The sequence below is a fragment of the Otolemur garnettii genome, unplaced genomic scaffold, assembly GCF_000181295.1.
Source record: "Otolemur garnettii isolate 467f Iridium unplaced genomic scaffold, OtoGar3 scaffold00025, whole genome shotgun sequence".
Classification (NCBI taxonomy): Eukaryota; Metazoa; Chordata; class Mammalia; order Primates; family Galagidae; genus Otolemur; species Otolemur garnettii.
This window is the reverse complement of record NW_003852420.1, coordinates 14207185-14222093: the sequence shown is the minus strand read 5'-3', so window position 1 is coordinate 14222093 and position 14909 is coordinate 14207185. Positions and strand designations below refer to the sequence as shown.

Here is a 14909-nt window from a genome sequence, read left to right as displayed (position 1 = left end):
GGCGCTTCCTCCTACCCCGCTGCATTGTGGGTAATAGGGGTGTGTGGAAACGCGCTTGCTCTTTGGGTGCCATCTTTACTATTGGCACGAAGACCCGTTGCCAGGGTTACCTGATACCTGATTTGGGGGAGAGAGGTAGGCGCTGGGTTCCATTAGCAGCCTGATTCCGAGAATAATTTGTAATTATCTGTTTAATTATTTACTTGACTATCATATATTCGTTCTACCAGACTGTAATCTCTATAAAGGTATACCTTATCTTTTATTTAATCTTGCTTTGTCTCATTCTCATCTGTAAAATAGGGAGATGATTATTATACTGTAACCATAGACTTATGATGAAGATTCAATATTACGTAGGATGTGTTCAGTAAATAATTGTCAGTATATCCTTTTGTGGACACCTTTGGGAATATGGTAAGTGCAAAATAAAATATGCTATTTATTAAATGAATGAATGAAAAGCAACATATGCAGAAAAGCTAGTGGAAAAGTGGAATTAAAAGACAAAAATAAAAATATAAACTTTATTTCTCAACATAAGCTCTATGAAGTCCAAGACACTTTTGCATGTGTTGATACCAACCATTTAGTTCATCCCTAAAGAAGTGAGGGTCCTGGGAATTTAACCATGTCCATGCAGTCTTTTTTATTATTAACTGAAGAAGGGTGCCCCCTATTTTTTTTTTTTAAGGAAACAAAAAGAAGTCAGAAGGAGCTGCATTGGGACTGAAGAAGGATGCCTAATGATTTCCCATTAAAACGCTCACAAAGTTGTCCTTATTTGACAGGAAGAATGAGCAGGAGTATTGTCAAGGTGGAGGAGAATGCTCTGGTGAAGTTTTCCCAGGCACTCTTCTGCTAAAGCTTTTCTCGAAACATTCTCATAATAAATAGATGTTATTGTCCTTTAGCCTGCCAGGGAGTTAACAACCCAAATTCCTTGAGCATCCCAAAAAACCTGCCATGACTTTTGCTCTTGATCAATCCACCTTTGCCTTAACTGGACCATTTCCACCTCTTGGTAGCTGTTCCTGTGATTGTGCTTTTTCTTCAGAATCATACTGCTAAAGCTATGGTTCATCTCCTGTTATATTTCTTCAAAGAAATACTTCAAGATCTTGACACTACTTGTTAATCTCCATTGGAAGCACTTCTCTTATCAGCATTTGATGTGGGTGCAAGGGTTTTGGCATCCACTGAGTAGAAAGTTAGCTCAACTTTTTCAGTCTGAACCCATTGAGATTTCACAGTTGTTGGCTATCGTTTCTGCTGTTAATCATTGGTCTTCTTCAATTAGAGTATGAACAAGATGAATTTTTTTTTTTTTTTGCAAATTGAGGTGGATAGTCTGCTATTGCCAGGTTTATCTTCAACATCATCCCATCCCTTTTTTTTTTCTTTTTAGAGACAGAGTCTCAAGCTGTTGCCCTGGGTAGAGTGCTGTGGCGTCACAGTTCACAGCAACCTCAAACTCTTGCACTTAAGTGATTCTGTTGCCTCAGCCTCCCCAGTAGCTGTGACTACAGGTGCCTGCCACAATGCCCAGCTATTTTGTTGTTGTTGTTGTTGTTGCAGTTGTCATTGTTGTTTAGAAGGCCCAGGCTGGGTTCGAACCCACCAGCCTCGGTGTATGTGGCCGGCACCCTACCAGCTGAGCTATGGGTGCTGCCCCCACCCTTTGAGACAGAGTCTCAAGCTGTCATCCTGCGTAGAATGCCATGGCATCATAGCTCACAGCAACCTCCAACTCTTGGGTTCAGGAAATCCTCTTGCCTGTGTTTTTCTATTTTTAGTAGAGATGGGAATCTCACTTTTTTGCTTAGGCTGGTCTTGAACTTGTGAGCTCAAGCTATCCACCTGCCTTGGCCCCCCAGAGTGCTAGGATTACAGGCGTGATCCACCGTGCCTGGCTCATCCCATCTATCTTAAAATGAGTTATCCGTTTGGAAACTGTTGATTTCTTTGGGGTATTGTCCCCATAAATTTTTATAAAGTATCAGCGATTTCACCATTCTTCCACTCAAGCTTTACCACAAATTTGATGTTTATTTGTTCTTGATACAACTTTGGCAGAATTCATGTTGCTCTGATAGGGGCTCTTTTCTTGCTTTTTTTTTTTTTTTTTTTTTTGAGACAAAGCCTCAAACTGTCACCCTGGGTTGAGTGCTGTGGCATCATAGCTCACAGCAACCTCCAACCCCTGGGCTCAAATGAGTCTCCTGCCTCTGCCTCCCAAGTAGCTGGGACTACAGGCGCCCACCACAACATCTGGCTATTTTTTGGTTGCGGCCATCACTGTTGTTTGGCAGGCCTGGGCTGGATTCGAACCTGCCAGTTCAGGTGTATATGGCTGTCGCCTTAGCCACTTGAGCCACAGGCTCTGAGCCAGATAGGGGCTCTTTTCAAACTGATGCCTTATTCTTAGTGTGTCAGACTAGGTTCTATTTAGACATATTATAACAAGTTAGCATGAGTTTATTTTGATATAAAAAATGAAAACCATGCACAGTATTTTCAAAATATGTATTTTTCCATGAACTTTTTGATGACCCCTCACTAGCACCAAGTAGAAAAAAAGAACTCCCCGGTTCACCCCAGTTGTTTTAGGTTTTGTGGTGGTTTGTATGCAGTAAAAGATCATTGAAACACACACTCATTAGCTCTTGAGCAACACATTCATTCTCAAAAGTAGCAGATCAGATACCCACAGGGGGAGGAAGTTTGAGTGTCTAGGAGGGATTTACTACAGTCTTACAGATAGTAGACTAGATTCCAGACCTGGAATCAATTTTCCTGGAACTTGGATCCTGGGTGTTTCACCCCATTTCTGACTGCCTGAAGAGGGTTGACTGATAAGGAACAAAGCTCCCTATGTGGCCTGTTATTACTCGGTATTTACATTTTTCCTTTCCTCAAGCTTTGTATTTTTTCCCCAGAGGGTTTTTTTTTTTTTTTGAGACAGAGCCTCAAGCTATCCCCCTGGGTAGAGTGCCCTGGCATCACGCTCACAGCAACCTCCAACTCCTGGGCTCAAGTGAGTCTCCTGCCTCAGCCTCCCAAGTAGCTGGGACTACAGGCGCCCGCCACAACGCCTGGCCATTTTTTTTTTTTTTTTGGTTGCAGCCATCATTGTTGTTTGGCGGGCCCAGGCTGAGGATTCGAACCTGCCACCTTAGGTGTATGTGGCTGGCTCCTTAGCCGCTTGAGCCACAGGCGCCGAGCCTCCAGAGGGTTTTCATATCACAGTCTCTTTTAGTGACATGAGCTAGAATCCTGGAGTTGGACTGCCTGGGTTCAGGTCACATCTCCACACTTACAAAGCCCCATAACATGAGCAAGTTTCTTTCTTTTCCTAATTTTTTTTTTTATTGTGGTAAAATACACATAACATAAAATGTTTATCATTTTAATTATTTTAAAATGCCCAATTCAGTATCATCATGGGCTAGAGAAAGAATACCCAATATAAATATTAGGATAGAAAGAAATACAAAGTTTACTTTACCATAAAGATTAGAACAGGTTTAAAGAAAGAAAGTTTATTTCACTTCCCAAAGGGGGAAGGGCTCAACACAAGAGAAAGAAAGAAATGTTGGCAATGAGGGTAGGGGGTGCAGGGTTTTTATTGGGAGGGGCAAAGAGAAAGAAAAAAGTGATAGCTGCCAAATGATAGTAAAAACAGCTGCGAAGTTGTGCATCTGCTTTTTATTATTTTTTCCTTCTCTGGGTGGCCAGCTTTTCAGAGTCCTTGAAATGTGGTCTGGCAAGAGCTGGAGTAGAGAACTCGTCAGTTTATAGCCCTGCAAGGTTATGAAACAAACTCTTAGAGATAACAAGTTAAGTTTAAAGACACCAAGGTGAGCCGCAGGTGTTTAATCAAACCAAACAAAGGGGGAAGTTGTGCTATGTGGGTTTTTTTTTTTGGAGACAGAATCTCACTTTGTTGTCCTTGGTAGAGTGCCATGGCATCACAGCTCACAGCAACCTCAAACTCTCGGGCTTAAGGGATTCTCTTGCTTTAGCCCAACAGGCACCCGCCACAATGCCCAGTTATTTTTGGTGGCAGTTGTCATTGTACTTTAGCAGGCCCAGGCCGGGCTCAAACCCGCCAGCTTCAGTATATGTGGCTGGTGCCCTCTTCACTGAGCTACAGCGCCAAGCCTGTGCTGTGAGTTTTATTCTTCAAAGGGGCATTTATGTGCTATGAATCACTGGGTCATCACAAAAGTTTAGAGATAACATAAAAATCAAGAAATGTAAAATCTGCGTGGACAGAAACAAGTTGAAATGTTCACGGGTAAATCAGAAGGGATGCTGTCCACCATGTTTCTTGGAAGTGAAATAATGGACCATAACATAGTCTGTCTCAAAACTTTTGTAGTGACCTACATAGTCCTCTTACTTACTTTCTGTTTGATAGTTTATCTTTCTCTGTTAGCCAGTTTATTTTCAAGGCCATACTTTCAAAAATGTTGTGTAATCATTACCATCATTCATCTCCACAATCTTTTCATCTTCCCAAACTATAACTCTTTACCTGTTAAACACTAACTCCCCATTACACACACACCCTAAGCTCTGGTGACCATCAGTATATTTTCTGTCTTTATGAGTTTGCCTATTCTAGTTACCTCATATAAGTAGAATCATATAATATTTGCCCTTTCGTGTTTGGTTTATTTTATTTAGCATAGCATCTTCAATTAATGGTGCTGAGTAATCTTGCTATCTATGGGCAAAAGAATGAAATTCGACCTTTGTCTCATACCAGATATAAAAATCAACTCAAAATAGATTAGGACTTAAACATAAATCCTGAAAATCTAATACTAGAAAACAAATAAAGAAAAGGTTTATTTTCTTCTTCTTCTTCTTTTTTTTTTTTTTATTGAGACAGATTCTCACTATGTTGCCCTCAGTAGAGTGCTGTGGCATCGCAGCTCACAGCAACCTCTAACTCTTGGGCTTAAGCAATTCTCTTGCCTCAGCCTCCCAGGTAGTTAGGACTATAGGTGCCCACCACAACACCCAGCTATTTTTTTGTTGCATTTGTCATTGTTGTTTTAGCAGGCCAGGGCTGGGTCCGAACCCGCCAGCCCCAGTGTATGTGGCTGGCACCCTAACCACTGAGCTATGGGCACCACGCCCAGAAAAAGTTTCTTGACACTGGCCTGGGCAATGTTTTTCTTGGACGTGCCACCAAAAGCACAGGCAACCAAAGCAAAAAGAGACAGGTGGGATTGCATCAAACTAGAAAGCTCTACACAGCAAGGGCAAACACAATCAACAATTGAGTGAAAGGGCAATTTACAGAATGGGAGAAATTATTTGCAAACCGAATATTTTCTGGTAAGGAGTTAATGCTCAAAATACATAAGAGACTCAGCTCAATAGCAAATAAACAAACAAAACAAATAACCTGATTTGAAATGGTCAAAGTATCTGAACAGACATTTCGTCAAAAGAAATATACAAATGGTCAACAGGTAAATGGGAAGGCATTCAACAGGGAAGTGTAAATCACAAACTTCAATGAGATATCATCTCACACTTGCTGGAATGGCGATAACGAAAAAGTCAAAAGGTAGCAAGTATTGGCAAGGATAGGAAACAAAGTTAACTCTTGTACAATGTTGGTCAGAATATAAATTAGTACAGCCACTATGGGAAACAGTACCTGGGTACCTCAAAAAACTAAAAATAGAACTACCATATGATGCAGCAATCCCACTTCTAGATATGGAGAATGAAATTAATATTCACTGCAGCATTATTCACAATAGCCAAGATGTGGAAATAACCTAAGTGTCCATCAGTGGAGGAATGGATAAAGAGAATGTAGCATACATACCCAGTGGAATATTATTCAGTCTTAAAAAGAAAAAAAATCCTGCTGTTTGCATGAACATGGATGACATTATGCTAAGTGAAATAAGCCAGACACAAAAGGACAAATACTGCATGATCTCACTTTTGTGGAATCTAAAAAAGTCAAAATCACAGAAGCAGAGAATGGATTGGTGGTTTTCACAGACTAGGAGGAGGGCAAAAAAGCAGAGATATGGGTGAAAGTGGACAGAGGTTAAGTTATGCAGCATGAGTACAATGTGGACACCTAATAAGTTGTACAGCATGTGACAAGTTATTAATACTGTATTTTATACTTGAAATTTGCTAAGAGAGTTGATCTAAGTATTCTCACCACCACACTAGCTTGATTGTGGGAATCATTTTACCGTGTCTATATGTATCTCGAAACATCACATTGTATGCCTTAAATCTATATACTTTTTATTTGTCAGGATACAAAAACAAAAAAGGAGTATAGCCCAAGATTCTTCATATTGTGGTCTCAGAGGTCCATAAGAGTGAGAATGAAAGCTGCAAGGCTTCTGAAGTTCTAAGCCTCAGAATCCTCATCAGGTCTGTCACATTCTATTGGGCAAAAGAAGTCACAAAGTCAGTTCAAAGTCAAGTGGGAGGGGACCACACTAGGGCATGAATTTAAGGAGGCATGGTTCTCTGGGGGCCGTTTATAACAATCCACTGTGCCATCCTTACACTGGTCACCTCTCTCTCCCCCAGCCCTCTGTGGGAGCCTTCTAACTGGACTTCCTACTTCGGCTCGTCACCTCTGATCTTCTCCAGTTAGCAACCAAAGCAGTCTTTTAAAAACAAAAATTGGACCATGTTTTTCCCTTTTAAAACTCTGCGGTGCTTCCATTGCAATTACCGTGTAATCCTGGGTCCTCACCACAAAACCCCAGATCATACATAGCTCCGTATGATCTGGCCTCTTCGTCTGTCTCACACTCTAGCCACACACACCTCCTTGGAACTTGCTAAGTTCCTCTCCACCTCAGGGTCTTTGTGCTTGCAGTTTCTTTGTCTTGAATCCTCTCTGTTAACATTTTGTGGGGTTGGCGTCTTCTCATGTGTATATTTCAGCTCCATTGTGGGAGATGTTCCCTGACCACTTCAGTATATACATAAAATTTTGTTATTTGTTACTGTCTGTCTCCCATGAAGGCCTGGGCTGGGTCTGTGCTTTTCCAGACTATGTCTCTGTTAAGCATGTGCTCAAAAAATGTTTGTTTAATACATTATGAATTAATTGCAAACCTCAATCAGTTGGGAATGGCTCCAGCTCCCAGAGTAACAGTGGCTTAAGCTGAAAGTTTACTTTTCCCTGTCTGAGTCTGGGTTCCCCCGAAGCAGACTCTGAGACAAGGATTCACGTGATAGTAGTTTGTTTGGGAGATTAAAGGACACAAGAAGGCAATAGTGTGTAGAAGCCAGCTTATATCACTTCCAAGAGCCAATAGTTAGATTTTTAGGAATCTTGTGAGCTAATTGTTAAACATAGGCATTATTGAAAATTAAATTGTATAAAGTTAAAATCAAATAAATTAAAGTGCAAGTAATTCTCAAAACTCATTACTTCCTAAATATTTTACTATGATATCTATTCTTAAGGTTGTTTACATGTATTTTGTCTGTCTGATAGAAACACTGTCAAGTGGTGAGCTACTGAACATCTCTTCCCAGCTCTGTGTTCAGAAGCTTTGGGTTGGCAGCAAGGCTTGCAGGTTGGGTCCAAGTCTGCTCCACCTGTCATTCATCTTCCAGGTACCATGTTCTTTTCAGGGCAAAAGGCTGCAGGGCAAAGTTGAGCCCACAGGCACATTTCAAGCCTCTGCTTACATCCCATCTACTAACATTGGCTAAATCAAGTCCCATGGCCAAGTTCAACATTAGTGGGGCAGGGAAGTGTATTCCTCCCTTTGGATCACAAATCACAAGGGCAAATCCCCATCAAAAGACCCTGAGTTTTTCTTTTGAGTACCCAAAGACACTTCCCAGACAAGAAGCAAGAGAGAAGTTAATTATGGTTAAGTTAAGGGGAAACACTGCTAGCTTTACACTGTTCCTCAATTTCCAGTTTTTAAGGTTAGACCCCTGTACTACTCAAAGTACAGAATCCGTTCAGTATGGGGTTTCATGGGACCCGGGGCAGGGGGGTCATGTAATGTAGAACCTTCAGGGGATATAATAAGGGAGAAAAGTGTCATTTGCTCCCCACCCCTTTGTCAGCCTCTTCCTATCTTTCTTTCAATGACAAAAGCTGAGGGAATATCTGGGAAATGTCTGCCAGCTCCTTGTCTTCTCTGCTTCCTACTCAAGCCTCCCTCCCCTCTACTGGGAACTTCCCATGAAGGATACCAGACAATTCCCAGCAGTTCTGTCTCCAGACCCCAGGATTCCTGCAATGGTGGATACCATCCTAACAACTATGACGGCAGCTTGGTCATGGGGGAGACATAGACTGACCTGCTCATATCACATCTTCTGGCAGGAAAGTCAGAGTCCTAGATCATGAAAAATCACTCCTGTCACCCTAGCGGATCTACCTCCTTAAAGGCAAAACCCATCCAGCATCTTGACACCAGTGTCGGATAATGGCCTCCCAAGGATGCTCATGTCCTCACCCTCAGAGCCTGTGGAAATGTTACCTTACATGGCAAAAGGGACCTTGTGAATGCAGTCAGGGATCCTAAGATGGAAAGATTATTCTGGATTATCCGTGTGGGTGCGAGGGGCTCTCACAAGTTAAAGAGGGGAATGAGAGACTCAGAGTCAGAGAAGGAGATGTGATGATGAAGCAGAGTTTGGAATGATGTGTAGAAGGGAACCCTGAGTCCAGGAATGTGAGCGGCCTCTAGAAGCTGAAAAAGGCAAGGACACAAATTCTTCCTGAGAGCCTGCAAAAGGAACATAGCCCGGCCAACCCATTTCAGACTTCTGACTTCTGCAATTGTTAAGATAATAGATTTGGGACGTTTGAAGCCATCAAGTTTATGATAATTTGTTATAGCAGCAATAGGAAACTTATATAGCCAGTAACTATTTAGGGTGAGCCTTGATCCCCACTCTCTTTTGAACTTTTGGTCTCTGGGAGGGCCCTTCGGCCCTTCTGACTTGTCATACAGCAAGAAGGCAAATGGATATTCAGGAACTGGAAGGCCAGGAAAGCCAATGTTTTGGTAAAGGCGTTGGCATTTGTATCTTTTATTTAAATACTATCTCATCACTTTGAAAGTTTCCCATCTACTCCACAGCTGTAACTGAAATCCAACCATTTCAGGTAATAGAAATATCAACTTGGGGTCTCCTGAGAATGGCAGATTGTGCATTTGCTAGAGTCAAAAAGAGATTGTCCGGGTCCAACCTGCCCACTTGACAGACAGGGAAACTGTGGCTGGAGTGTGCGTGGGCATCTGGGAGTGGGATGGGTGGGTGACCCCGGCAAATGGTGTTGGAGCCACCTCAGGCACCACTGGGGCTCCTGGCCCTGTCCTGCTCCTGCCTGTCATGGCTGCTGTTGGTACTGGCTCTCGGTGGCCGTGTAAAAGTCATCCAGCACACTCTGGATGTATTCAAAGGTGGGCCGCTCCTCTGGGCGGTTCTTCCAGCAGCGTGTCATGATGCTGTACAGCGCCTCGGGGCAGTGCTCCGGTCGAGGCATCCGGTATCCACGCTCCAGTGCTCGGATCACCTCTGGGTTTGACATCCCTGGGAAGGGGCGACAGAATTAAAAAGAAAAGGGAGGAGTTGGGAAATGGCAGATGCTGTGGCCTCCCAATAGCCATTGTACCTCTCCTCTCTCCTCCCACTGTGAAAGTCAGATCCTCCCTTGCAGCCAGGGAAGGGGCCTGGGACCCAGTTTTGGCCAATGGGAATGGTGAGGGAGGTGTGTTGGGAGATTTATGAGAAAGGTTTCCTCTCTGATTAAATGAGAAGATCTGGAGGACACACCCTGTGTCCCTTCCTTTGGGTACTGAGGGATACTTGTGATGCTTGGAGCTGCAACAGCCAACAGAGGAACTAACCCAGAGTCCTGATAGCTGTTGAGCTGCTGAACTAACCAGTTGCCAGGGCCATGCTTCTTATGGTGAGGAATAATAACTTGCCTCTTGTTTTAACCACTTAATCTATTATTTTGTTGCTTGCAGCCTAGACAAGGGCCTATAACCCACTGCCTGGTTTTGACAAGTGTACCCTCAAGACAAAACCGTGTCATCTTATGAGTAGGACTATTTCCTTGTTTAATTTAAGTATACATAAGTTATTCATAAGAAAAACCATGAAATGTCTATGATCCCTAATTTTATATTATAAGTGTTGCATTCCAAATTTATATATTCAAGAGCTTCCTTAAACATCTTCACTTGGATGCCTATAAGTCACCTCAAATTTAGCAGGGCAGACTGAATTTAGCAGACTGAGCTTTTGGATTTCTACCCCTAGACCACTACCTACCATCAGGGTCCCTGCTTCTCCCTCTCTCACCTCCTATGTCAGCAAGTCATATCTTTTCTTCTTTTAAAACACAGCACTAGTTCATCAGCACTAGTTCTCGGTGGCCAAAGCCACCACCCTGTCCAGGCCATCGCCACTTGTACCTAGGCCACTGCTGTGGTTTTGGTGACTTCCTCATGGGCTGTCACCCTGTTCTCCACCCCCACCCCCCATTCACTCTCTAAGCTGCCTTGGCATTACTTAAAATCGGAAGTCAGATGATGCCACTTCCCAGCACAAAACCCTGCAGTGGCTTCCCATATTGTGAGACTGACACCCACACTCTTTGTCATGACCCTGGGCCCCTGCCAATTTCATCATCTACCATCTGTTCTCATTCCTTGTGCCCAGGTGCCTGGCACACCTAAGGCCCTGTGAGCCCTCAGGGGCTTCTACCTGAATCCTTTTCCCAGATCTTCACTTGGCTCAACTGAAACCTGCTCCTGTCTATGGAGCCCCATGTCAGGGGCTCTCACATCCCCCTGCTTTCTTTTCTTTTTGTTTAGGGCATGTTCTTTCAGGCTAGACAGTGAGCTCCTTCTGCATAGGTGCTCAGGACCAGGGACCTCGTGTCTCCCTGGATCCTCAGTCCCTAACTCACGGTAGGAATTCAGTAAATACTCTTGACTGAAGCCAGTGTCTACATCAGCATTTTTCAACTTTTTTTTTTTTTTATATCTCATGGCACACTTGAATCTATACTTAAACTTCCACAACACACTTAAATTATGTTGAGCCCCCCCCCAAAAAAAAGAATAAAAAAAGGAATATATTTACTGTGCTTTGAACTTCTTTCAAAAATAATTTAATTAATGATCTTTAAAATGTTTCACAGCAAACCTAAGATCCTCTCCTAGCACATCAGTGTGCTATGGCACACTGGTTAAAAATCGCTGATCCACATATTTCTAACCCTTGCAACCGCTTCTTCAAGGTAGATATCATTAACTACATTTTTTACAGGTAAAGACACTGGGGTAGGACAGGTGAAGCAACTCTCAAGGTGTGACAGTTAGTGGGGGACAGGGTTCAAATTTAGCATGATTATATAAAAAGTAAGGGGCCCTTATGTCCCTCTTGCCTATCTCCCAGTGCTGTGGATACAGATACCCCAAGAGACAAAAAAGGAACAGAGGACAGCATTATTTACTGAGTCCCAGGTAATCCACATGTTGGGTACATCTTTTTTTTTTTTTTTTTTTACTGATAAGCTGCTAAAGTGGAGGTAAATTTTGTGTGCCCACCGGCCTAATCAATGTGGGGCTCTGCCCACAGATGTGGGGATACGTTAAGATATTCCACGCGTGGTTGCTAAGCACCTGCTACATGCCACGCACAGAGACACATAGGAAGGAACACAGACACGGTCTGGCCTCATGGAGTGTAGTCTCATGGGGAAAATATCAAACAAATGCACAGTTATCAATTGTGCTGAATGCCATGATCAAATCTGGATTCACTTAAGACCCAGAAAGCCACATATAGCCCCAAGGCTGCAGGTTCCCCACTCCTGGCAGAGGTGAAGCTGAAGAAGCAGGCAGGGGTAGGTCTTGTAAGACCTGCAGGCTACATTGGGAGTTTGGGATTTTGTCCTAATTATAACGGGAGACCATTAAAGAGTTAGACGTGGAGAAGAGACATGATGAGCTTCACAGTTTAGAACAATCCCTGAGGCTGCAGGATGAGTGGGAGGACACAGCAGCGCTGATGGGGAGGCCTCCATAGCATCCCCAGGAGAGGCGCTGCTGGCCCAGATGTGCTGGAGGCTGTGCAGTTAGAAGCAGGCAGACTTGGGATATGTTTTGGAGTGGCATGGCCAGAACCTTGTGACTGCTTGGATGTTATAAGGCTGAGAGAGAAAGAAGGGCCAAGGAAAGCTGCTCATTTCAGGCTTCAGATGTTGGATGGACAGCAGTGCCTTTAATCTAGAGGGGAAATGTGAGAGGAGCAGGAGTGGGGACCCAGAAATCAGTCTGAATGGATACACTGCCAAGATGCAGTCTTTGCCAGGCTGGACCCTGGAAGCAGACCCCAGCGAAAGCCTCCCTCCCTACCTGGGTAAGGGATCCGGCCGTAGGTGACGATCTCCATCAGCAGGATACCAAAGGACCAGACGTCAGACTTGATGGTGAAGGAGCCAAAGTTGATGGCTTCCGGAGCCGTCCACTTGATGGGGAACTTGGCCCCTGCAGGGTTGGACAGAGCAGAGTCAGGGGCAGACCAGAGCCGGGTATCTGCTGAGGGGAGGGAACAGGGCAGGGCGACAGCTGCCAACATCTGCCCCTGCAGAACTGTGATTTCCCTGCAATGCATCTCCCTGTGGAAGAAGGGACATCTGTCCTGGGGGCAGATGGTTAAAGTTAGGGGAGGCCACCTCCTTGATTCAACTGATATTTCAGTGAACTATAACTGAGAAGGGTGAGTCCTAGAGGTCACAGAATCTTTGGGGACAGAAAGGCTTCACCCAGCCTTGAGTCCAGGTAAGCTGATGCCTCAGTCCCCTGGCCCCTGGCAATAAGGGAAGGGAGGATTTGGGATCTCTGCCTCTGAGGTTTCCATCAGTTACTAGTTGTCTCCTCCTAACTGGCCTAAGATGGGTTCATCTAGTCTTAGAGTTTATCTTCATTACGTTATGGCTAGTAAACATGGTCTATAGGATAAAATCAATGTTCTTTGGAATTTGCTAAGAGCTGCTTTATGACTGAATACATTGTCGAGTATTCTATGAAAATGCTTTCAATTCTGTTGAAAATGCAGTGTGCGTGTGCACAGGCAGGTGTGTGCATAGGTCTGCACGTTTCTCCTTTCCTTCCTTCCTTTGGCTCTGCAGAGTTTTATTTCCTGCTTTAGAAATTATACATTCTACTTTTACTCTTTTAGGGGTTACCCTTAGTCAAACAATTTTTTACTGGGCAGCACCTGTGGCTCAAAGGAGTAGGGCGCTGGCCTCATATGCCAGAGGTGGCAGTTTAAACCCAGCCCTGGCCCAAAACTGCAAAATAAAAAAAAATATTTTTTTACTTGTGGTGTAACATACATGAAATAAAGTGCTCAAATCTTTAATATACAACTTGATACATCTTTATATATGTCTATACCCTGTAATCATCACCCAATTGAGGTGTTGAACAGTCTCAGCATTTTAGAAGGCTCTAGAGGGCCTTCTTGTCCTCTCAGTAGATGGCTCTTGAGGTTAAGTAATTCCCCAGTGCTTTAGGCAACTGCTATTCCAATCTCCATTGCTATCAGTGGAGTTTGCTGGGGGGGGTTTGTGCAGTTTTTGGCCGGGGCTGGGTTTGAACCCACCACCTCCGGCACATGGGGCCAGCACCCTACTCCTTTGAGCCACAGGCACCTGTTATTTTTTTCTTTAACAGCATTATTGAGCTATAATTCACAAACCACAAAATTCATCCTTTTTTCTGAAGACAAGGTCTTGGCTAGGCACAGAGGCTCATGCCTATAATCCTAGCACTCTGGGAGGCCAAGGTGGGATCTGGGACTACAGACACCCACCACCATGCCCCACTTGTACAGACACCCACCACCATAGCCAGCTAGCTGGGCATGGTGGTGGGTGTCTGTAGTCCCAGCAACTGGGGAGGCTGAGGCAGAAGAATTGCTGACGCCCAAGAGTTTGAGGTTGCTATGAGCTATGATGATGCCCCGGTACTCTACCCAGGGTGGCAGAGTGAGAGCTGGTCTTGAACTCCTGACCTCAAGCCATCCTCCTGCCTCAGCCTCCCGAAGTGTTGAGATTTCAGGTGTGAGCCACTTGTACCCTGCCTAAAATCCACCCATTTAAAGTGTTCCATTTAATGGCTTTTAGGATATTCACAGAGTTGTGAATTTTAGAACATTTTCACCCGCCCCCCCCAAAAAAAACCACAATAGCAGTTACTAGAATTTCTCCCAAATTCCCACAGCCAGCCTTAGGCAACAACTTATTTATTTTCCATATCTTTAGATGTGCCTGTTCTGGACATTCCATGTAAAGGGAATCACAGAATATGAGCTCTCTGTGCCTGGTTCCATTTAGTATAATCTCAAGGGCATCTGTGTTGAAGCATGTTACAGTACTTCAGTTTATTTTATGGCCCAACAGTATTTCATTGCCTGGATATACCACATTTTGTTGGTGGACATTAATTAGCGTTCCTCCCATTTCTTGGCTATTAGGAATAATGTCGCTATGAGCATTTGTATACAAGTTTTGTCTGTTTTTGAATTTCAGAAAAATGGAACCATCTAGTGCCTACTCTTTTTTTGTTTGATTTCTTTCATTTTGACATTATGTTTGTGAGAGCTGCCCATTTTGCTCAAATACCCCAAGTGTGTGCTTTTCCATGGCTGCATGTTATTATGTTGTGTGAATATATCACAATTTATGTATCCACCTTTCCGTATATGGACATTTGGGTTCTTCTCACTTTTTGTCTATCAAGTTGCTCTTACCCTTAATTTCAACATGTATTTGCCTAAGTCTGAAATCAATCACTACTTCCTGATCTAGTCTAAAATCTCCTTCTCAGATGGGTGCATGAAGG

At 43.6% G+C, this 14909-nt stretch overlaps 1 protein-coding gene across 2 annotated transcripts in view; it reads right to left on the bottom strand.

Annotated features, from left to right (window-relative positions):
- Nucleotides 1-9042: 9042 nt before the first annotated feature.
- The window catches only part of HCK (HCK proto-oncogene, Src family tyrosine kinase), a 45033-nt gene continuing 39166 nt past the window's right edge, over nt 9043-14909 (bottom strand). For both annotated transcript variants that reach the window (XM_012804103.2, XM_003788232.3), the window contains exons 12-13: nt 12417-12548; nt 9043-9576 (exon numbers count right to left, since the gene is read on the bottom strand). In XM_012804103.2, the coding sequence (XP_012659557.1) occupies nt 9374-9576; nt 12417-12548 (335 nt within the window). In that variant the 3' untranslated portion in view covers nt 9043-9373. The remainder of the gene's footprint in view (nt 9577-12416; nt 12549-14909) is intronic.